The sequence below is a fragment of the Lepidochelys olivacea genome (assembly GCF_965140295.1).
Source record: "Lepidochelys olivacea isolate rLepOli2 genome assembly, chromosome: 1".
Taxonomy (NCBI): Eukaryota; Metazoa; Chordata; order Testudines; family Cheloniidae; genus Lepidochelys; species Lepidochelys olivacea.
Window position 1 is genome coordinate 163,918,520 of NC_140411.1, and position 22,981 is coordinate 163,941,500.

Consider the following 22,981-nt stretch of genomic DNA (forward strand, 5'->3'; position numbering starts at 1 on the left):
AAAATAGAAGGTTGAAGATGAAAACAGAAAATAGAAAATAGAAGATGAAACTTAAATATGAAGCCTAACAAAGAACTAGGATGACAACACAGCTCACTTTTTTTTTTTTTTAAACAGCTATTTTCAGTCTGCCTGAAAACAATCAGTTTTATCCTGTCTCCTTTATACTGTGCTATTATTACTTCAGGAACCAAGCATTGTATCTTCAAGGGATTAAAATACTACTTTACCAAGTATACGGCCAATTCAGAGTTTGCAATTACAGGAAACTTCAGCATTTCAGATTCCAGAAATGATTTACTTACCCATATTGTTCAGTGAGAAGAAAACAGAGAGCCCGGTTACCGTAAAGAAGATGGTTTTCAGGACTTAAAAATAAATTATTAAAAAGGTATCAGTTAATAAAGTATATTACTTCTGAACAATATAAAATGACTAATCATAAGGAAAACAAACTTTCATTTTTCACAATAAAATTCTCCAACCACTCCATTTCCTCAATATGTGCAAGTCTGTGACCCAATCCAGCAAACACTTATAAACATGCTTAATTTTACTAATCTGAATGGTCCCATTGATTTCAGGTGTGTAATCTCGGGCAAGGTACAGAACTCAGTCAATTCTGGCAGTTCCCTCCCCACATTAAAAAACAGTTCAGAAAGATCTAAATATTCAGGGGAGGAAGAAATGGGGTGCATCAGGAGCAAAGCATTAGTGAAGATAAATTGCAACTCAGCTCTGTTGAACTTACTGAAGTGCAGTTCAAATCCTTTGAGAGGGTATATTTACCATGATTTTCTATTAGCTCAACTTCACTTTTTCAGGCTGAAAAAGGTGCCTGAGGTGCAGAAAGGCCAGCTGTACTGTAATATATACTGCACTTTATTTGGTGCTGAAACTAATGTTTTTAGGCAAATATATTCTTGTTTCTGAACAATACACTAATACAACTACTCCATTAAACCCTCTTGAATGAATTACTGTAGACTTCCTCTGTTCCTGGATCAATCCAATGCTATCCAGAGGAGTTGAAGCAAAAATCAGAACAACAGCAAAACAGATTTTTCATTTGTGACTTGTATTATTGCTTATGACTTCATTTAACAAAGAAACATTAACAAAAAAAAACAAGAGGGTATTTTATTCTATTTTGACTGTTGTTTTGGAGGTTCTCCCAGCTAGCTAGGAATCTTCTTGCAGCAGACTGACAGCTAACAAAATTCTCTGATTGAAAGAGGAAGACTGGCCTTTTCTTGTAAGCTCTACCATGATGCCTTCAGACACAAATACTTTTTTTATTTACTACAGAAGTAGAGAGCATTTTATCACTGAAATATAGGAATGTCTAATCCACAAGAATTATAAGGGGTAAAGTGAATACTGATGAGTGCTAGGCCATAGGGTTTAAGTATCTACCACTAAAATAACAATTTTCATAAAAATGTCACTTTTCAAATAACAAACATATCACTGCCCCTAACTATTGAAGGGAGGAGAATACCAAAGTGGTGGTAAAGGAAATTAGCTTCCTCACCCTCATATAAAGGAAGCAATTTTCCAGCCTGTGGTTCTCATGTTTGTTGTCTTTGATTATGACTATAGTTCTCCACTCAGTTCTATGAACAACTACATCTACAACAATGCTGCATCTTTAACTTTTTAATTGCTGGACACACGGGAAGAAACTGCAGAAAACAATGAGAACACCTTGAGCATGCAATAAACAAACTATGTTTTAATTCCACTTATCGCTGTCCTAGCCATTTTACAAGATGGCTTGTACCAAACAGTTTCTTCATCTCAGGTAGGTGTGAACTGGTACAATCTACAAAGGCTTCTCTCTAATATAAACAGGAACCCAAAAGCACTGCTGCTACAGAAGTTTTTTTCAGTTTTTTACCCAGGTGGCTGCTTTACAGATGTCTGATTGGTACATTGTTCAGGAAGACTATAGAGGTGGAAATCGATCTTGTGGAGTGTGTTCGAGTTCCTGGCAGCGGCTGCATATCATGGTGACTATAGCAGAGGTGAATGCAACTGGAAATCCATTTTGAAAGCCTTTGTTTAGATATGGCTGAACCCTTTGATCTTTCAGTAATAGAAAAGAATAATTTTGATGATTTTCTGAACAGTTTAGTTCTTTTGAGAATGCTAGCGCTCTTCTAACGTCTAGCATGTGGAGCAGGGCCTCCCTTTTATTGCATGTGCCTTGGGAAAGAACGATGATAGGTATAAGCTAATCAAGTGGTATGAGGAAAGTATTTTTGGTAAGAACTTTGGATGTGGTCATAACGTAACTTTATCTTTAAAGAAAATTATATATGGGGGGGTACAGCATGAGAGCCCCTATTTCCTCCACTCTTCAAGTAGATGAGATGGCCACAAGAGGGTGGGGGAGGAAGGGACTGCAGGGTGATCTCCCAACTCCATACAGCCAGTGGCCTGTGCTCCCTTCTGCCATGCTGGAGCTGCCACATTTATTTATTGACAAATAAAATATGCAGAATTTTAAAATACTGTGCACAGAATTTTTATTGTTTTGGAGCAGAATTTTTAATTTTTTTGTGCAGAATTCCCTCAGGAGTAAATAATATATTTTTTGAACAATAAAGAAAGAAAATGAGGGGAGAGGAGGATAGTTCAAACAAACTAACTCTACTCTATCACTACAACAACAACACCACTAAAGAGTAACACTAAAGATATACTAAATAGGCTCTGCTAAGGGCTCCACCTCAGGCCAAAAGTGGTTGAGAAGGAACTGAAGGCAGTTTGGCCGCTTAGCGTAATATAGAGCCGCCAAAAGCAGCCCAAGACTGTGGGAGTGTGTATAAGCAGCCCGAATGAGCACTGCTACCAAAAATCTCCAATCACAGGCACAGGGATGCAGACTCACCTAAAGTGGAGCACTCATACGGGAAGCTACTCAAAGAAGAAATCTACTTTACCAGCTGGCACACAGTCTGAGGGGAGACATTAGGAAGGCATCAATCCTTTCAAATGCATGCCGACAATATATGTCAGGCCCAATACTCCCTAAGATAGGAATCTTTATGAAGTATACAGCCTTTCCACAGACACAACTGAATTTGCCAAAAGCAGCACTTGCTTGTGATAGCACTGTTAATTTCAGCAAACCAGTGTTTTGTTGCTAGTTTATTTTACAAGGCATAGCATTATACACTAAGTAAATACTGTACCATTTGCATGAATAATATTTGTTTTTGTTTTACGTTTCTTTCTCCATTTGAAGTCATACCTATAAAACAGTTTCCACAACCACCCAAAGGATGACTTCAGGGGAGGAATAAGCAACACATATTAGATGAAGTAAGCATGATCTCAAACCCTAAATATCCCACTGGTGCCAACACTGGGTCAGCCCCACTAGTGCCAGTAACACTGGGAGCCCTATTGTAGGCAGCTATCAGCTCCAGTAGCCATTTTCAGTAGTGTATCCTGTTTTTCTGATGGGACCATGTTTAACACACAGCACTGAAATTGGCTTCTGAAGCTGAAGGGCCATTTACCCTACCGCTACCAACACCGTTCGAGCTGATGTTGCTGAACTAGTATTAGTAATGGTGGGCATTTTTTTAAAACGCCACTAACACAGACAAAGATAAAAAGTGTCTTTAGTACTAAGACAGGAAACAGAGATAATATGAAAGTAAACAAAACTGTGGTAAATCAGTTAGGCATCATCTGATTTTTAAATGGGTGGTCAAACAAACCAAGACAAGTCTGAAAAAGATAAAAATGTGATATACACAAAGATGATCTAGTTAGTTGACTTAGTTCTTACCAAAATTCTATGGCTTTAGTGTATGAGCTTATAGCAAAAGCAAATTTCTCTTGGGAAAACTCACAATTTCCTCTCTTTTTCATAAATTCACTTTTCTGTAAGATCAAGAAAAACAAATATGCAACCAATCAGAATTTAACCCAACTGTGATGAGAACTATAAAAGCATTTAACAATATGTATTTAAGTATCTCATTCGTGTGTATACCAAATGTTGAAATGTACTCATAACTAATTGACCTGGAGCAGTGTAATTATCTGAAAAGGCATGCAACTCCTAATAAGTGTTGGAAAATGATCCTATAAAAGGAATACTCATTTTTGGCCAATAGCTTCTCTACAAGTTTCTGTAACTTTGACTATCTTTGATCACTCTTGTTTTTTTAAAAAAAAATTATACACACACACACTTTAGTATTTTGTCCTACCTTTATACAGTTTTCACAACTCTGAACTTCAAACTCTTCAACTAAATTGCAGTCTTCCAATGCAACTTTAGTTATATAATGTTTATCTGTAGGCAGAAATTAGTAAGGTAAGGAAAAAAAAAACCAAAAGCCAAACAATAGGTTTAACTGCTTGCTTTTAACAATCATTGTATATTCTATAACCGTAAACAGGATGTGTCTAGTTTTGTTTTTCCCCTCATCAACAACAGAAATAAGCTAAAACAAAGTAATAAATTTCGAACAGAATGTGGATTATTTTTGTTTCCACTGTTGCACAAAATATGTAAGTCCCAACTGAATTCAGCAAGGTACTTAAAATTACGAGCATTGTGCCTAACTTGAAACATGTGAGCAATCTCAATGAAGTCAGTGACACTACTCACATATTTGAAGCCAGCATGTACTTAAGTACCTTGCTGAATCAAGGACTAAATGATTCTCCCTTTGAACTAAAAGCCCAAACCCTGCCATCCTCAGCCTACATCTCAGTGCCATGGAGCCTTTTGCTACTACAATAGAACTTTTTTGGATCATAAGAATTAAATTCTCATCTTTCTGAATAATTTATTCAAAAGTTTCATGAAGCTGACAGATATTATTCAGCTCTAATCACAGTAATATAACAAACAGATATAAATGTGTTAACCATCACAGTCATGTAGTAGAACGAACAGCAGTTAAGAGTTTCACCAAACATTTTGTTTCAATCAAGTATTTCATTTGGATGACAAAGTAACAATCTTTCACTCTACCACTGTTATATACTTTAAAATATCCACACAAAATGGATGTAAAGTTACCTATTAAATCCATTACCATTTCAAGACTTTGGGAACTAAGAAAAATATTAGCCAGATAATGAGTACCAGAGGGTACCCACAAACAGTTCTATGAAGGAGAAGAGCTTACACTTAAAACCAAGTGGGCTAAGACTTTAGAGCTAATTATTTACTAGTCTGGAATATTTTAAAATGAAAAAATTGAAGAGTTTCTAAAAATATCTGACAGAGTCAGTATATGGGAATGTTGTCTTTTAACATAGGAGGCACCCATCCTACCCACAGGACATCACAACAAGAGACAAAGCCTCCTGAGCAAGATGACTGCAAAATTTCTGATCATATCCAATCGTCAGACTGTCTCCAAATGTTATGGAGTTGTTTTAACTTTGAAACTGACTTCTCACTAGTTTCTAATGGGACCAAAATTATCAGTGTCCTAATCTGCCTAAAGACACTGTCAAACTTGTGGACTCCTGTTTAAATTTTTTTTTTACTATACTTCAGATAATTTTTAGAAAGTGCTAGTGAGTCACTTCTTTATAATTAGATATAAACTCTTGTTTTGTTTTTTGTTATACTGAAGTCTTTCATCAAATGTTAGACCAGCCTTGTTTTCTTTAACAGTCATTCTTGAAAAGGAAGGTAAGAGAAAATATTCTGGTTTATTGTCTCTCTACGAAAAAAAGTACCTCACGCCAAGTAGGATTCAGATTCCAATGTCACTGATGACAGAACACATCCCAGTTATCAAAAGCTTATTTTTAATACAGAAGGGGATATCATACCAATGGCAGCTGCAGCAAGAACGATGATAAACACTGGAGCAAAACTGGATATTGCAAAGGAAAGACTGCTAAGCTGTTTTTCTAGCTTTAGAATAGCTGACAAAACTGAAGAGTGGATGACTCCACGGAAAAATTAAGTATACTGCATTTAGAAACTGTTTCACTTAGCTGATAATCATGTTCTCTGTCTTTTCCTTTGTTATTTTCTATGAGTTCATCTGGCTCTTGTCAATTATTCCACAAATGAGGTTATGATATTTAAGATACAATCAACTGCTGTGAAAATTACTATCACTGACTAAGAGTGGAATGTCAATGAGGGAATAAGCAGCAGGAAGGGATAAAGTCAAGATAAGAATTTCCTTTGTAATGAACATTAGAAAACAAATACATAAGTACGAGAGAATAATCCTCTGTACTGAAAAGATTCTAATTTTCCCACGATACCTCAACTGCTCCAAAGCTAAAGAAAAAAAATATATAGGACTCAGACACACATCCACACCCCCAACCACCCCATGACAAGGTATCTTCCCCCATTTTTTTTTTTTAATGCTTGTCAGTCTGGGCAACTGCACCTGAATTGCCCCTCTATGATCCAGCAAGAGCACCCAATCTTAGATTTCCCACTCCTAAGCCATTACAACTCTTGGACTGACATATGCACCTCTCTACTTCCTGACCAGGGCATGTCCAGGCTGCACAGTTCTCTTCTAAGGCTGTTATTCCCCAGCAAGGCAGACCACCTAACAGGCCTGTGCCTGCACTTGGCTTACTCTTCAAAGGCTGTAAACAGTGTAACTGCTAGAGTTACAAGTTATCACAGCTCTTTCTAAGCAAATATGTTTATTCTTAAAGTAAAAGCATTATACAGAAAGCATATTAAAACCAATTAAAGAACGTACATGCATGCTAATAAGCTACCAGAGATTGCCCCAAATCCTACAAGGTCTCTGGCTGGTGAGTAGTCCTTCAAGCCTCACCAAGGTTTTTTTTCCCCCCTCATGATCACAAGTTCGTAATTGCCTTGGCTCAGAAAAAAGCACCCCCATGAATCTGCGAATTACTCCTCCATGCTGTTTGGAACTTTTGATCCTGGGAATAGGTAATTCATAGATAAAGGTCTTGAGGTCTTGTCCCCAAAGCAAATACCCTCTAGAAAACCTGCTCAACTATAAATTCATTCCTGTCTTAGCCCATTTTCTAAAGGAGTCCTTTGAAGCTCATAATACTTCCCAAGGGTTACATTAGTCAGGTCTCCTACACAGCTTACATACAATCCCACAACACCACAAACATTTGCATTTTTAATATGAGATCCCATGATATTTAAAAGTTAATTCAATAAGGTGTAGCCCAATTCAATAATGTTTGTCCAGAATCTTGCAGGAAATTGGATACCCGTCACAATGATTATACTTACATTTAGCAAAGAAAGCTTCTAGAGGAGGCCAACAGTAATCTCCAAGTTCTTCTAATTTCTGTAGAACACTGAACTCGCCTGTACATTTCACCCAGGCAAGAGCAGCCCCAATATCAAAAACTCTCTATTTCAAATAAAGGGTAGAAATTAGAGAAAGCTAGCAACTATACTCAGTTTTTCTTATATGGGATAAGCTAAGTAAAAGAAAATAACCTAAATTACTGGCAACATAATATAAACTAAAAAATTTAACAAATATGGATAGCATATCAGCAATGTTGTGTAACAGTCTGACAAATAAGGTGCAAGGGCAAATGTTTAGGGTGTTGCCTGGAAAAAATAGAAAAGCATAGTTCAAATACTTCTTATCTATTCCACAACCCATAGAATTCAGGAAAGATATTTTTAGTTTATTTCTACGTTATTTCTTGCATAAAAATATGGTCAAAGAGAACCAACACTAAGTTAGATTGCATTTTCACAAATTACAACAGCCACCTCATTTTATGCACAACAAAGGCACATGGACAACCTTAGAAAAGGTTTTTTGCTCTAGCTGCTAGGTTAGATGTGACATACCAGTGACGCTGGCAGATCAGGTACCTGCTCATACCAAGGTCCCCGTGTCTCAACTGGACACTGACAAATACATAGCTGGAATCAGTCTGGTTCACCTGTGTAATAATTCTAATTTCTATTTTAACAATTATAAGAATGTGTTTATACTTCATTGAATGCTTATGAATTGGTGAGTGCATTAATATTATTTATAATATTGTATCCGATATTGTAAGGTAATATTTCAGCAGTTACATTGTGAACCTCTGTGACTGTATAAATCACCAGATGGGAGAAAGACCTTAATTAGTGAGGGGCTCATCTTCAAAAGAAAGTGTTATGCCTTTCCCCAAAGGAAAGGTCCATGAACACTCGACAGACTATTATGGGACCCTGCAACTGGAGTCTCCCTAAAAACCCTCAAGAGAACAAAATACTTTTATTGTTCTGTCCTCCTCCCTGTGACAACAAGTCATGCAAGTGGATTCCTCCGATCAGTTGAGTTTCCAGCTCAGAGTACATGACATGAGGGGTATAAAACCCCTAACACAAACTGATGCTTGGACTCTGGGGACAAGATTTTTCCAGGCATAAGCAAGAGATCCCCAGCTGCTTAACCTGGGTTAGCCCTAAAGGACATAGAGCTTGTGGATTATAGAAACTTCTACTACCTTTTGAAATTTAAGATTGTAACTTATTTGTGTATGTTTACTGCTTTACCCTGGTAAAGAATTGTCTAAATTTCTTTTTCCTATTTAATAAATCTTTATATAGTTTTTTACAGGATTGGCTGAAAGCATTATCTCTGTTGTGAGACTTCAGGTGCAACTGACCTGGGGTAAGTGACTGGTCCTTTGGGACTCAGAGTAACTTGAATATTGCTGTGTTTCTTGGTGTAAAGGATCACTGATCACAAAAGTACGCGCACCTGGGTGGTGAGATAGCTCAGAGTAGCCCAGGGGACTGTCTGTGACTCCATGTTAATGCTGCTATAGTGCCTAAGGAGTTTGCACTTGATAAATGGCTGGTGAACTCTAAGGCTATGTCTACACTACAGACCTTACAGCAGCACAACTGTCCCGCTGCAGCTGCACCACTGTAAAGTCTCCTGTGTAAGCCACTCTATGCCAGCAGGAGAGAGCTTTCCCGCCAGCATAATTAAACTACCCCCAACGAGCAGTGGTAGCTACGATGGCAGGAGACGCTCTACCACCAACATAGTGCTGTCCACACTGGTGCTTTCATCAGTGAAACTGATGTCGATCAGGGTTTCTTTCCACACCCCGACTGAAAATAATTTTGCTGACAAAAGTGCTAATGTAGACATAGTATTAGTATAGAACTCACAGCCAATTTGGGGTTTGTACTCTGCTTCCTAACAGTCTGCCCTGAGGTTAGTACTTCTGTTTTTGAATCACTGCAGGCAGCACTACAGTCAAGGCAAGGTAGCATATCAAAATGCCTTTCGATAGGTAGTATTTCTCATACATTGTTACTTTTTACTGGTGCTAGAGATTACTACTCCTAACTTATGAACCTTTCCTCAAATCCTTGTTTGACAACAAACCAGAAAGGACACTTTTGGTATATCAGTATAAAACCAAATGTTAATTTTAAAAAACCATTATCTGCATTGTGTGTGATCAACTTGCCTGCAGTCATCAGCCAATCATTGCTCCTTATAAGGAACTGAATGTTACTCAGCATAGTAAATGCCCACTGTGACACCGAGGCCCATTGGTGACAACTGGCAAATGGCTCAATATTCTTTGCAAGCAGCTCCTTCCTCAAACCTGACAAACTTACTACATTCACTATAAACAGTAGCATGTGAGTTCTCTACTAAAAGCTTGTAACTTATCGACACTCACTTATTGTGAAATGTGCATATGCGAAATATTTAAGGAATAATGTAACTATACTGAAAATTAAGCCCTTATGGTCTTGAAGTGAAAGAGAGTCACCAGGGAATAATGTGTCTTGGCGATGGTCAATTCTAGTGGAATGGAGCTGTCACCCCCACTCTGGCTAGCGAACGATGTAACATATTGCTCAATCATCCACCCCAGTAACAACCCAGAAAAGGCAATGGAAAACCAACAAAGCAACTATAAACACTGAAACTAATTGCAAGTGAAAAGGAATGACATGACAGCAAGGGGTGGCCATGTTTGTGAATAAAGACAAAAGACTGATTTAGTGTATCACAAGGTGGAGAAAGGCAGTCTGTATCCATTCACTAAGATGCGCCTTGTTAAACAGGGGTGCTTCATGAAAGACTGAGGCCTTGTCTACACTAGAGCTCTGTTGATGCAAGTTACAGGGATAGCTCAGTGGTTTGAGCATTGGCCTGCTAAACCCAGGGTTGTGAGTTCAATCCTTGAGGGGGCCATTTAGGGATCTGGGGCAAAAATTGGGGATTGGTCCTGCTTTGAGCAGGAGGTTGGACTAGATGACCTCCTGAGGTCCCTTCCAACCCTGATATTCTATGATTCTATCTAAAAGCACTGTAATTACATTGCTTGAGCATGTTCACACAATGCTGCTTCTGTAGGTGGAGCGCATACACAGTTGGTGCTCTAGCATAGACAGTGAGAGCAGCACACTGCGAGTAGCTATCCCCCCCACATTACTCGCCACCTTCTGCAGCTAGGAGTTGTGGGAAAGCAGAGTGGATCACAATGCATCATGGGTGTAGGCTCAATGTCCCATGATGCATTTTTTTTTCATCCCATCATTCCACAGGCTTCTGACTGCATTTTGTGGCATTTTTCAACAGCCCCTGTGCACCCACCATCTCTGTCTGAAAGGATGGATCCCGCATGGCTCTCTGCTGTTGTGGTCACTGTTATGAACAAATCACGGATGATCATGCAGTATACCATGAACTCCCAATCTGAATAGGAATCAGAGTTGCCTGACCTGCTACATGTCATCAAAAGAAAACACCAGATTACTTTTGGCATTTATAGAGCAACTACACACAGTGGGCCGTCCCTTCTGGGCTTGGGAAACAAGCACTGAGTGGTGGGAAAAACATTATTATGCAGGTGTGGGATGATGAGCAGTGGCTGCAGAACTTTCGGATGAGGAAAGCCACCTTCCTGGAACTGTGTATGGAGCTTGCCCCAGCACTGTGGCACAACACCAAAATGAAGAGCTGACCTCTTGGTGGATAAGCATATAGCAATGGCTATGTGGAAGCTGGCAACTCTAGACTGCTACCGGTCGGTCGCAAATCAGTTTGGAGTCTGGAAGTACACCACTGGGGCTGCGTGAATGCAAGTTTGCAGGGCCATTAATCTCATTCTGCTATGAAGGACTGTGACTCTTGGAAATGTGTATGAAATAGTGGATGGCTTTGCAACAAGGGGATTCCCTAACTGCAGCATGGCAACCGATGGCACACATCTCAATTTTGGCCCCGGATCATCTTGCGACAGAGTACGTTAATAGAAAGGGGTACTTCTCTATGGTATTGCAGATGCTTTTGGATCACCAGGGCCTGTTGAAATGCTCACAGTGATCCTGGGAGACCCAGCATACCCCTTACTCCTAAGGCTCATAAAGCCTTACCCATGAAACCTAGACAGCAGCAAGGAGTGCTTCAACAATTGGCTGAGCAGGTACAGAATGTGCCTCTGGCAAATTAAAAACACACTGGCGCTGCCCTTATGGCAGGCTAGACCTAAATGAGGAAAATATTCCCATGGTCATAGGAGCCTGCTGTGCACTCCATAATATTTGTGAGGCTAAAGGTAAAAAGTTTCCCCTTTGCTGGAGGACCGAGGTGAATCCCCTGGCAGCTGATTTTGAGCAGCCAAATAGCAGGGCTATTAGAAGGGGTGCAATGGAGGTTATTTGAATAAGGGAAGCTTTAAGACACTATTTTGATAACGACCACAAGTAATGAGTCTTTCTATACAGCATCTTGTCTGCTTTGTTAAGTTTCCACCTTCCATGAAAATGTTGATTCCTGACCAAGATCTGCAGTCTGCAAATGATCCAATTGCCACTGTGTATTAATTCCAGCAGCAACCACCTTGTGAAGGAGACAAATAAAAATCTTTCAGAGAGCATGTTTTTATTAAATACCCATTAACACACAAAACACTTGGTGGGAGGGGTGATGATAGTGTAGGCTCTTATAGCTGTGCTAAGTCCAGGTATCATTTTGGAAGCTATCCAAAAGGTGTGGCATGAATGGGATACTGAGACAGGCCAGGTGTTTGCAAGGAATGTGTGGGAGGAGTTTGGGGAGGGCATAGCAAGCAGTTCTGCATCAACTTAAACTGTAGTGTAGCCATAGCTGAGTTCTGGCTCCTTGTAGCTCGCAAACTGCTGCAAGAAGACTGAACTTTGGGATGGGAATTAATAAGTGGAGGCTTTAGTTAGTGTTTTATGATTTTGCTTTGTATGTAGCCATTTGTTTCCATCACTCACACTTGTATCAATTTGAATGTCTATTCTTTCTTAAAAAGAATTTCCTTTTGTTTAATTATCATTGAACTCAAGTGCTGCAATTGATACAGGAGCAATAGTCTAGGGTAAAACTAGTAAACTAGGTACACTGTTCCTTTGGGAACAGAGAACCTAGTACTTCTGTGGACATCCAATGATCAGGGGCTGGACACCACAGGGGGGCACTTTAAAGGGACTTGGGAGCTGTGGTGCATCCATTGTCAACCTGCAGGGCAAAAGTACGATTAGAATAGCACAGAGGAGAATTCTTGAGTTGCTGACAGTTTTGTTGTGTTAGGGAGTTGACACCAGGCTGGCACTGACCACACGCCCTCAAGCAGCAGGAAGGTGGCAATAGGTGAATCACAGCTCTTGGTGCCTCCAGAGCACAGCTCTTGGTGCCACCCCTCTTTTTATAACTTAACCACACCCACACAAAAAAGATTCCCAAAAGGTGGGTTAAGGATTGTAATTTAAAATCAAAGCAATTTAACTCATCAATTTTAATAATTTAAATCAGCAAGCAGGAAATTAATTTAAATCATCGATTTTAGTCCTGCATCGTATTTGTACTTTAGTTTTTTCTCCTAAGGGAAAGTTGATTCTCTATAATTAGTAACCATAAAAACACATTGATTTGCAACTCAACATAGACTTTACACTATATTTCATGCTTCTTTGTGCTAACCAGAAGGATACATTGTATACAAATGTAAGCAATTATATACCTTTTAATTTACATTTATTACATTACAAAATGGTGAATGATGCATTACTTACTATATAATATTTTACTTGTGATGTGTCACACTCCATGTCAATGAAAAATTTAATTAAAAATGCACAATTTTTTTTAGTTAAATAAAATGACTATTTCTGCCAGAATTCTGCACAAAACAGCATTTGTGCAGAATTGTGTTCCCTGCAGAATTTTACTTTTTCATGCTGAATTTGTGATTTCCCCCAACACTCCTGCACACACATGGCACTGGGGGTTGGGTGTCCCATTGACAGCCCCAGGCTGATACTGGGAGCATGATTATATTGTGTTATTTTGACAAATAAAATATGCTAAATTTTGTAAAATTTTAAAATATTGTGTGCAAAAATTTAATTTTTTTGGCAAAGAATTCTCCTAGGAGTAAACTCCTTAAATGTGCTGGATATCTAAGAAACTGTATCAAAAAACATGGTTTGCATTTAAAACTAACATTGACAAAACAAAGTACTAATGTCTAGTTAGTGAATTGAACTGATTGTTTCTTGTCTCCATTGTCCTTCAACATTTTAGAACTAGTAGACTCATCTTCTCACACTTACCTTTTATTCAGGTTGGAAGAGGAAAACATGCTTTCCTGCATTAGCAACTCCCAACTGGTTTCTTAACTTTGAATGAACTAGTCACTGAACTGAACTCGTTGAATAAAATGAAAAAAGAAAATACTCTTTCTGTACCTATAGAAGAGGCTACTGCTGTCAAAAACTGGTTCCAGGTACTTCGCAAGTGACTTCCACCAGTTAAGTGGTCTGACTTCCTTTAAAACTTTGGCAAATGTACCTTTTTTTATTTTAAATTATTTTAATAGATTATAGTAAGCGTAGGCCTTAAGATAAATGTGAAATATGAAAACCAATTAAATACATTTTTAAAAATACAACTTTTAAAATTTAAATTCAAATTTTTTTAAAAAAAAAATCACTGATTTTTATTCACCCTGCTTTCCCATAACTGCTCTTTTTGACAGATTAGTTATCAGTACTAGTGTACTTGAATTTAAGTATTGCAGGATTTTTTTTTTTAAGAATATTTTTAATGCACTATTCAATCATTTAAAATCACTCCACTGAAGGAAACAAGTAAATATTGGTTTACACCTACCAACTTAAATTTTGTATTTTGTCACTGTAGCATCATAAAATTTGTAAAGCTACCTTTACAATACAAAATTGTTAAGGTGTTTCTGCAGAAGGCTTATTTTGGTGATCACTTTTAAGAGTCTGCACATCATCCTGCAAGCTACTTTTCAACAGAATGAGTGCTCCTGTTGAAGACCATTTGGAAGTATCAGTTAAGGTAAAATGAGACATCTGCTAACACGGCTGCTACTCTGAAACCTTACTTATCTGGGTTTCCCACAGGGAGCACAAGCTTCTTTTCAACTGCACTGGCTTTCAATTAACTTCCGGGTACCATTCAAGTTGTAGGGTTTGATCTGTTTAGCATTTTTCTTGGTAACTCACTGTGGTGGGGTATACAAACCCCACACTGGAATGTATGGGGTTAAAGGACAGTCCTGGGTACAGCTAGCCCTGCCCCCCTAACCCAGCAGAACATGCTCCAACTGGCAACATGGCTGAAAAGAGAGCAAAGCCCACTCAGAAAGCTGGAGAGGAGTACAGAACTACCCCACCAACTCCAGCCAAAAGGGGCTAGAGATGCATCCCTGAAGCACAGGACTATATGCTGAGCCCAGTTCAAGCTGACTGTTTGCTTTCCTTTTTATTTTTCCTTATCTGGGACCAGAAGCAGAAGGTGCAGTGGTAGGAAGCAACCCAGAGAGAGGGTACCTCAGAGGGTCTATCAACGCTGCTGACCCTCATAGGGCCCTGGGTCAGAGCCTGGTGGAATGGGCAGGCACAGGCTTCCCTACCACTACCCCATAACTGAGTGGATGCTAACCACTAAGCCACCCAAGCCCACTGAGGGCCCTACTACACCCACCTATGTATTTGTGCTTCAACCCAAACTGAGACAATAGCGGACATGAGAACAGACATTCTTCAAGCAGGGTGTTGCAAGTGAAAAGCCCTTGACTCTGAAACACTTCTCCTGTGTCCAACACAGCCTGAGTTGGGTGACCATCAAAGCACGTTCTAAACGAGTGGGGTTGAGTGCAGAATGTTTGTTGGCTGGTACGTTCTATCAATGTGTTTTTAAAACAGATTGTGAATTTAGAATATTATTTTATTTACTATTAAATGCATGTCCATCAAGACAAAATGCCATTTAAATTAAATAAAAATATAAGTAGTGAATTATCCAGTAACAAGTGGCTGATTTATTTCTCCCACTATAAAAAGTGATATGGTCTTCAAAATGGCAAACTAAAAAGCAAATTTCTTTAATATTAAAGTAACTTGCTAGTTTATGCCATCTGTATCGGTTAAGAGGAAGTGACATGCAGAAGAAAAAGTACATCCACACACCAAAACTTCAGAACTGAGAGACTTCTAAGAAAATGAGACCATCAAGTGCTCTAGCTGTTAAATACCCATGTACCTTGTGTATAGGTAAAAAAGAAATACTGCAAACAGATGGAAAAGCCTTATTTACAGAGGTTTTTATTTTAAAAAAAAAGTCAAAATAACTTACATTTTCTATTCGAGTACCAATACTCAATATGCCACTGATAAAAAATGGATTGTTCTGTGGAAAAAAAAACAAAAAACAAAAAAAGAAATCAGACTTTTCACCCAACCAAAAGCAAAGTGAGGTTGTTCACTCAACAGCATTTCTCGGTCTGTAATGCGGTAACTTTTGAATGCTACATCTGATCCATTCAAAAATTTCAGGAAATGTTCTAGGCAACACTGAGTAGAATCATATTGATTTTGGTGAAAATCAGAAGAAAAAAAAGAAGGGGGAGAAAGAGGAATCTGACTTGGAGAGCCAGCAGCTTCAAAGAACCAGTTGATAGCAGCCATTAACACCTTATCTCATAACAATACCCCCTCTATCTCAACTTTGCTGATCCTCCCAGTACAGTACAATGTTGATATCCAAAATGACTTATTTCACAGACAGAAAGACAAAAAATAAGAATAGTTGGGTGAAGGGATAGTGGGGAGAAAGGAAATAGAAGGAGGCTGGCACACAGGGAGCTTGTGGGAGGGAATACCAGGAGAATGTCTACCCTGGCACTTCATCAGCAAAACTTGTTGTTCAAGGGTTTAAAAAAAAAAAAAAAAGCCCCCAAAGGACAAGTTTTATGGACAAAGAGTGAACAGTGCCTTATCAGCAGGAGCACCCTCCTGCTGACAAAAGCTGTTGCTGCTCGTGGGGGGTGGAAGTTTGGTTGTTTGTTTGTTTTTTGTCGGCAAGAGAGCTCTCTCCTTCAGACAAACAGCAGCTACACTGTGTGGCTTTTAGTGGCATGGCTATAACAGCACACCATGTCACTAAAAGCTGCAGAGTGTAGCCATAACCTAGGATGCATGGAGCCCCTGTAAGGGCAATGTGCTCAGACAGAAGCAACAAACTGTGCAACCCACTAGTACAGTGGTTCTCAACCTTTCCAGACTACTGTACCTCTTTCAGGAGGTTGATTTGTCTTGCTTATCCCAAATTTCACCTCACTTAAAAAGTGCTTGCTACAAAATCAGACATCAAAATACAAAAAAGTGTCACAAGCACAGTATTAGTGAAAAATTGCTTACTTTCTCATTTTTACCACATTATAAAATAAATCAATTGGAATATAAACATTGTACTTACAGTTCACTGGTATAGTATATAAAGTAGTGTAAACATGTCATTATCTGTAGGAAATTTTAGTTTGTACTAACTTCGCTAGTTCTTTTTATGTAGCCTGTTGTAAAACCAGGCAAATATCTTGATGAGTTGATGTACCCCCTGGAAGACCTCTGTGCACCCAAGGGGTACACATACCCCTGGTTGAGAACCACTGCACTAGTTATTATGAAGTCATGTAACAGCAGAGTGGACCATCAAGATGCAGTTTTGGGCTGCACTCAGTCAATCTTCCATTGATCAGAATTTTCAAAGTAAAAACTGTGCAATACCTCAATTTAAAAACAAAAAAACACCCCACACAAAATATTTGGTTCATCATTTGCACACTCGCCCTAAGTTTTCTTTGCTGTTTCCCCCTCTACTTTGTTGGTGTCTCGTACCAGTGTATGGTTGTTTTGGACCAGACTAGCAGCAGCAGCAACATTTAAACAGCAAACTGTTACTGAGCAAAAGAACAGTGAAAGTGACCAAAAAAAAGCAACTTTATTTCACTCTGCGGGTAGGAGGACCTCTCAACTCACTGACAGGGCTCTACTGTCTGTACTGCAATCATGGATCAGAGAATGCTTTACTATCCACTGTTCAAGCACATAACAAAAAGATGGTCCATGTTCCAATCAAGCCCCAGGAGCCAGTTTTCCTGCAGACATTACTGAATCATTACTGAATCAAAAACAGTCACCCATGGTGCAACCCAACCGACTGTCAACATATTTATTCACCCTAGCAGAAACAACTGCCTTGTACTAATTTAACATATAAATCAAGATCTGTATCATGGCAAGGTGCTAATTAAGCAGTCTAACACATTTGAAAACGTAAGTTATAGACCTCCACTTACCACAACTTTCTTCGCCAAATCAACAAGGTCTTCGAGAACTTCAATATCCCAGAGTCTCTTCAAACTTAGCTCACAAAAGTAGGTATTGCTTAAATGAAAACATTTATTTTTTTTGAAAAGTAATTTTTGTCCTGTTATATAGCCATAGCTATTATTAAAGTCAGTCAGATCTAAAAAAGACAGTGTTTAGTAACCTGGAGCAATCTCTTAAAAATGAGAAATCAATGGTAGCTGCGGGGTTCTTAGCACTTTCAAAAACCAGGGCAATGATTTGGATGTTTAAATACAGGCATCTATTTTTGAAGAGTTTATCCCAGATATTCAGAATCTAAAGTCACTTCAGTTATAGCTAGGTCCCTACCAAATTCACAGCTATGAAAAACGTGTCACAGGTTGTAAAATCTGGTCTTGTGTTTTTTTACTCTATGCTATAGAGATTTCAAGAGGGAAACCAGTGTTTCTGAAACTGGAGGTCCTGACCCAAAAGTGGGTTGTGGGTCCGGGGGGTGGGGTGGAGGAATCGCACGGTTATTTTAGAGGAACTGCAGTATTGCCACCCTTACATCTGTGCTGCCTTCAGAGCTGGGTGGCCAGAGAGTGGCAGCTGCTGGCTGAGGGCCCAGCTCTGAAAGCACCAGTGCAGAAGTAAGTGTGGCAAAACCATACTACGCCATCCTTACTTCTGCGCTGCTGGTGGCAGTGGTTCTGCCTTCAGAGCTTGGCTCCGGTCCAGCAGCCCTCACTCTCTGGCCACCCAGCTCTGAAGACAGTGACGTGACCAGCAGCCATGCAGAAGCAGAGGTAGTAGTACTGCAACCCTCTTACAACAACCTTGCAACCCTCCCACATCTCCTTTTTGGGTCAGGACTTTGACAATTACAACACCGTGAAGTTTCAAATTTAAATAGCTGAAATAATGAAATTTATTATTTTTAAAATCATATGACCATGAAATTGACCAAAATGGACTGTGAATTTGGTATGGTCCCAGTTATAGCCAACTTTGCTCTTTGCCAGATTGAAGCATTAATGTGGGCGTTTTTAATACTTATGCATCTATACTCTAAATTCACAGAAATCTTCTACATTAAAATAAAAACAAAAATATAAAGGACATGATTAACCAATATGAATACATGCATGCTTACCTGAAATCGGTTACTACAGGTTTATTCTCAAGTTTAAACAGAAACGGCCAAATGATGTATATTTTAATCACATCGCAATAGTCTTTCAGTACATGAACTGGCTTACTGCACCACACTTCACAGGGATCAGCTGCTTAATAAAAGAAAAGGAAGACATGAGGAACCTGGTTAAGAATAACCAAAGCTTACTGGTTTTTTTAAACATTTGAGTAATTTCTATGCTATGCTCAGGCCTAAAACTTGGAATCAAGGAAATCTGAACACACCAGGTATAGCTGAGTTCTTTGCCACAACCTCCCAAATAAATGGGAGATTCCAGAAAGGGCTATATTTGCAAACGATCAGCGTCAAGAGATCTTTTGGGGTTGGGGGAAGGGAAGTAAAGAAGGGGAGAGGGAGGTTTTTTGCGGATTTTGTTTTTAAGAAAGGACATATTACCCTCTCTCAACAAATCTCTAGCAATAACACATACAACTTTTTGTTTGCTTTCACCTTTCAGGAAGAACATGCATCTGACCCAAAGCTTCTAGTCCACAAATACTTTTGCAAGCATTACAGGCTGAAATCAAGCATTTGTTTCTCCCTCTTCCAGTCAGAACCAACTTCACCACAATCTAGAACTAAGCAATATCAAAGAGTAATTTGGAAACTCCTGCTAGTGAGAAACAAGCACTTGACTGTCCCAAGATTGCAAATAGCATTAATTAACCAGGTCACTAATCACTCAGAACAGTTCAGCTGGTCAGAATGCTGCAAAAACCACGATCAAAGCAGATTTTTTTCTGATTGATGTATGACCACAATAAGATTTCTAAAGATCTTTGTGCTGCAATTAGACCTGGAGTAGGTAATTTGAGAAGCAAATCCAGGAAAAAGACACTCAGAAGCCACTACACAGAGGACCCAGGACAACAGATTAATGTACCAAACCACTTAAAGATTTCTAAAATTCAGTAGACTATTAGCCTCCAAGAGCATGCCATCAAAACTGTTTTTCTGACATGACCAGAAAAGTGTGTCAGCCTCAAAAGAGATGAGGTACTTGTTAAGGACAAACAATGACAATTGTCACCGCCACGCCACCTCCTCCTCAATCATAGTATCCAGGGTCTGGCCAGTTATGCAAATTGAGAGAGAAACCAGTAGGACAGTCCTAATAATGGCCTGAGATGACAAAGAAGAGTTACTATTCATGAGGAAATTGTACAGGTCACGGACTTACAGGCCCTGTGCTCCCTCTCGGCTCTGTACGGTCCCTGGGAGGAACCTCACTTCAGTGAGACAGCTCTTCTTGGGGGTCCACTCTCTCTCAGTGGTTAAGCCCTGGACTCCACTGCCTCCTGGAACCACACCTCCCGGAACCTCCAACAAGCCTGTCTCTCGCTGTGTACCCCCTCAGGGAGTCCACTTGCTCTGGACCCTCACAGGGGTCACAATCTGGGTGTTCTGAAACTGCTCTGGGAGAAGACACTGCTGCAGCATGACTCCCCTCCGGGCATGCTGGCCAGGGCAACAAGCCTCCTCAGCTTCAGCCCTTCCTGGGTCCAACCTCAGAGCATTCAGCACCCCCCCCGCCCCCGTTCACACCGTGAGCTCCCCACAGTGAGTCCACCTAGATGGGACACCTGGGGAATCATTACATTCCTCCAAAGGACACCCCCACTTCACACAGTCAGCAGTGACTCTCAGCCAGCATTGTAAAACAGAAAGTTTATTAGTCAACAGAAACACAGTACAGTTTTCTACCCTTTGGTAACCTGTGACCAGCGTTATTGACCAACCACTTTCTTAAAACAAAAGCCATATCAACAGTATGGGCACTGTAGCAGCATAGCAATGGCATCATAGCTATGCTGCTGTGAAACATCAGTCCAAATGACCAAGTAAAGCAGACAAAAGTAAAATGTTTGCTAACTTCCAACATCAGTTTACATACCTGTTTTACGTTTATTTGAAGAACGCTTTCTAAATTTCTCATGAACCTAAAAATAAAGAAAATTTTATTTTTTGCACAGCAAGCAACAATCACAATGCACAAACCACAGGCAACATAATTCCTCTTTGCAATAGTGATTTAATTGGTTCTAAAACAGTTTACGTTTATTTAACCTTGCTAAGGACTTAACGTCTGTCACCCTTTGCTGTACAAAGATATCAAGGAATAGTAATAGTGCTAGAAGACTTTGCTCTCAAATAACACAAGGGAAAAAAAACCACTTTGTGGACACAGCCACAAGGATCGTTCCTGTCCTTCTACTCTGAATGCAAGCATTTTTAATCCCACCTTCAACACAAATAGTCTTACTATTTTCTTTGAGTAGAACTGGATGAAACTGCCTCAAGTCTGGTCTACAAGACAGACCTATACTGGTATAACTAAGTCACTCAGGGGTGTGAAAAATCCAAGCCCCTGAGCAATAAAGTTATACCAGCTTACTCCCCTATGTAGACAGCGCTATGGGAAAAGCTCTCCCACTAACAGAGCTACAGCCTCTCAGGTAGATGGTTTAACTACACCAATGGGAGAGCTCTCTTGTGTTGGCTTAGAGTCTTCATTAAAGCACTACAGCGATGCAACTGCACCAATGCAGCATTTGAAGTGTAGACTTGCCCTTAGAAATCAATCAACACTACTCCTCATTTACTCCAGGGTGAATTCTGCACAGAATACTGTTGCAGATTGCTTTGCTCCCCTGCTGAAAAATACCTGGGGGAGCAAAGAAAACTGTGGAAAACACACACCCTTTTCCCTGGCAGCCTGGGCACATCTGCCTGGAGCAGCCAAAAGAGATGTAGATTGGGGGTGGGGGGAGAAATGTAGAGAGATGCTAAGGGGGCGGGGCGGGGCAGGGCAGGGCACGGCACATGCCTGCGTGTGGACAGCAAGAGGCACTCTGTTCCACTCCCTTGTTATTTGGGGTGCCGGGGCTTGAAGAGGGTAGGCCTTTGTAAGGCAGGCTTTGTCCTGTGAGGCAGAGCAGAAATGTAACAAAGAAGAGGTGGATGAGGCTTTCTTCCGGCACCTCGCAGAAGCTACTAGATCGCATGCCCTGGTTCTCATGAGTGACTTTAATTTTCCTGATATCTGCTGGGAGAGCAGTACAGCGGTGCACAGACAATCCAGGAAGTTTTTGGAAAGCGTAGGGGGCAATTTCCTGGTGCAAGTGCTAGAGGAGCCAACTAGGGGGGGAGCTTTTCTTGACCTGCTGCTCACAAACCGGGAAGAATTAGTAGGGGAAGCAAAAGTGGATGGGAATCTGGGAGGCAGTGACCATGAGTTGGTTGAGTTCAGGATCCTGACGCAGGGAAGAAAGGTAAGCAGCAGGATACGGACCCTGGACTTCAGGAAAGCAGACTTTGACTCCCTCAGGGAACGGATGGCCAGGATCCCCTGGGGGACTAACATGAAGGGGAAAGGAGTCCAGGAGAGCTGGCTGTATTTCAAGGAATCCCTGTTGAGGTTACAGGGACAAACCATCCCGATGAGTCGAAAAAATAGTAAATATGGCAGGCGACCAGCCTGGCTTAACGGTGAAATCCTAGCAGATCTTAAGCATAAAAAAGAAGCTTACAAGAAGTGGAAGGTTGGACATATGACCAGGGAAGAGTATAAAAATATTGCTCGGGCATGTAGGAATGAAATTAGGAGGGCCAAATCGCACCTGGAGCTGCAGCTAGCGAGAGATGTTAAGAGTAACAAGAAGGGTTTCTTCAGGTATGTTGGCAACAAGAAGAAAGCCAAGGAAAGTGTGGGCCCCTTAATGAATAAGGGAGGCAACCTAGTGACGGAGGATGTGGAAAAAGCTAATGTACTCAATGCTTTTTTTGCCTCTGTCTTCACGAACAAGATCAGTTCCCAGACTGCTGTGCTGGGCATCACAACATGGGGAATAGATGGCCAGCCCTCTGTGGAGAAAGAGGTGGTTAGGGACTATTTATAAAAACTGGACGTGCACAAGTCCATGGGGCCGGACGAGTTGCATCCGAGAGTGCTAAAGGAACTGGCGGCTGTGATTGCAGAGCCATTGGCCATTATCTTTGAAAACTCGTGGCGAACGGTGGAAGTCCCAGATGACTGGAAAAAGGCTAATGTAGTGCCAATCTTTAAAAAAGGGAAGAAGGAGGATCCTGGGAACTACAGGCCAGTAAGCCTCACTTCAGTCCCCGGAAAAATCATGGAGCAGGTCCTCAAAGAA

The 22,981-nt window shown here is 40.2% G+C and overlaps 1 protein-coding gene across 7 annotated transcripts in view; it reads right to left on the reverse strand.

The window, feature by feature from the left end:
• The window catches only part of TTC3 (tetratricopeptide repeat domain 3), a 133,075-nt gene that overhangs the window by 102,948 nt on the left and 7,146 nt on the right, over positions 1-22,981 (reverse strand). For 4 of the 7 annotated variants that reach the window (XM_084617209.1, XM_084617207.1, XM_084617211.1 and 1 more), the window contains exons 3-10: positions 20,722-20,767; positions 18,786-18,918; positions 17,638-17,725; positions 15,636-15,689; positions 7,244-7,367; positions 4,233-4,318; positions 3,806-3,900; positions 306-368 (exon numbers count right to left, since the gene is read on the reverse strand). In XM_084617209.1, coding sequence (XP_084473335.1) covers positions 306-368; positions 3,806-3,900; positions 4,233-4,318; positions 7,244-7,367; positions 15,636-15,689; positions 17,638-17,725; positions 18,786-18,918; positions 20,722-20,767 — 689 coding nt within the window. Of the gene's footprint in view, positions 1-305; positions 369-3,805; positions 3,901-4,232; positions 4,319-7,243; positions 7,368-10,595; positions 11,722-15,635; positions 15,690-17,637; positions 17,726-18,785; positions 18,919-20,721; positions 20,768-22,981 lie in introns of those variants that run through there. The other 3 variants (XM_084617208.1, XM_084617212.1, XM_084617213.1) reach the window with 2 other exon arrangements.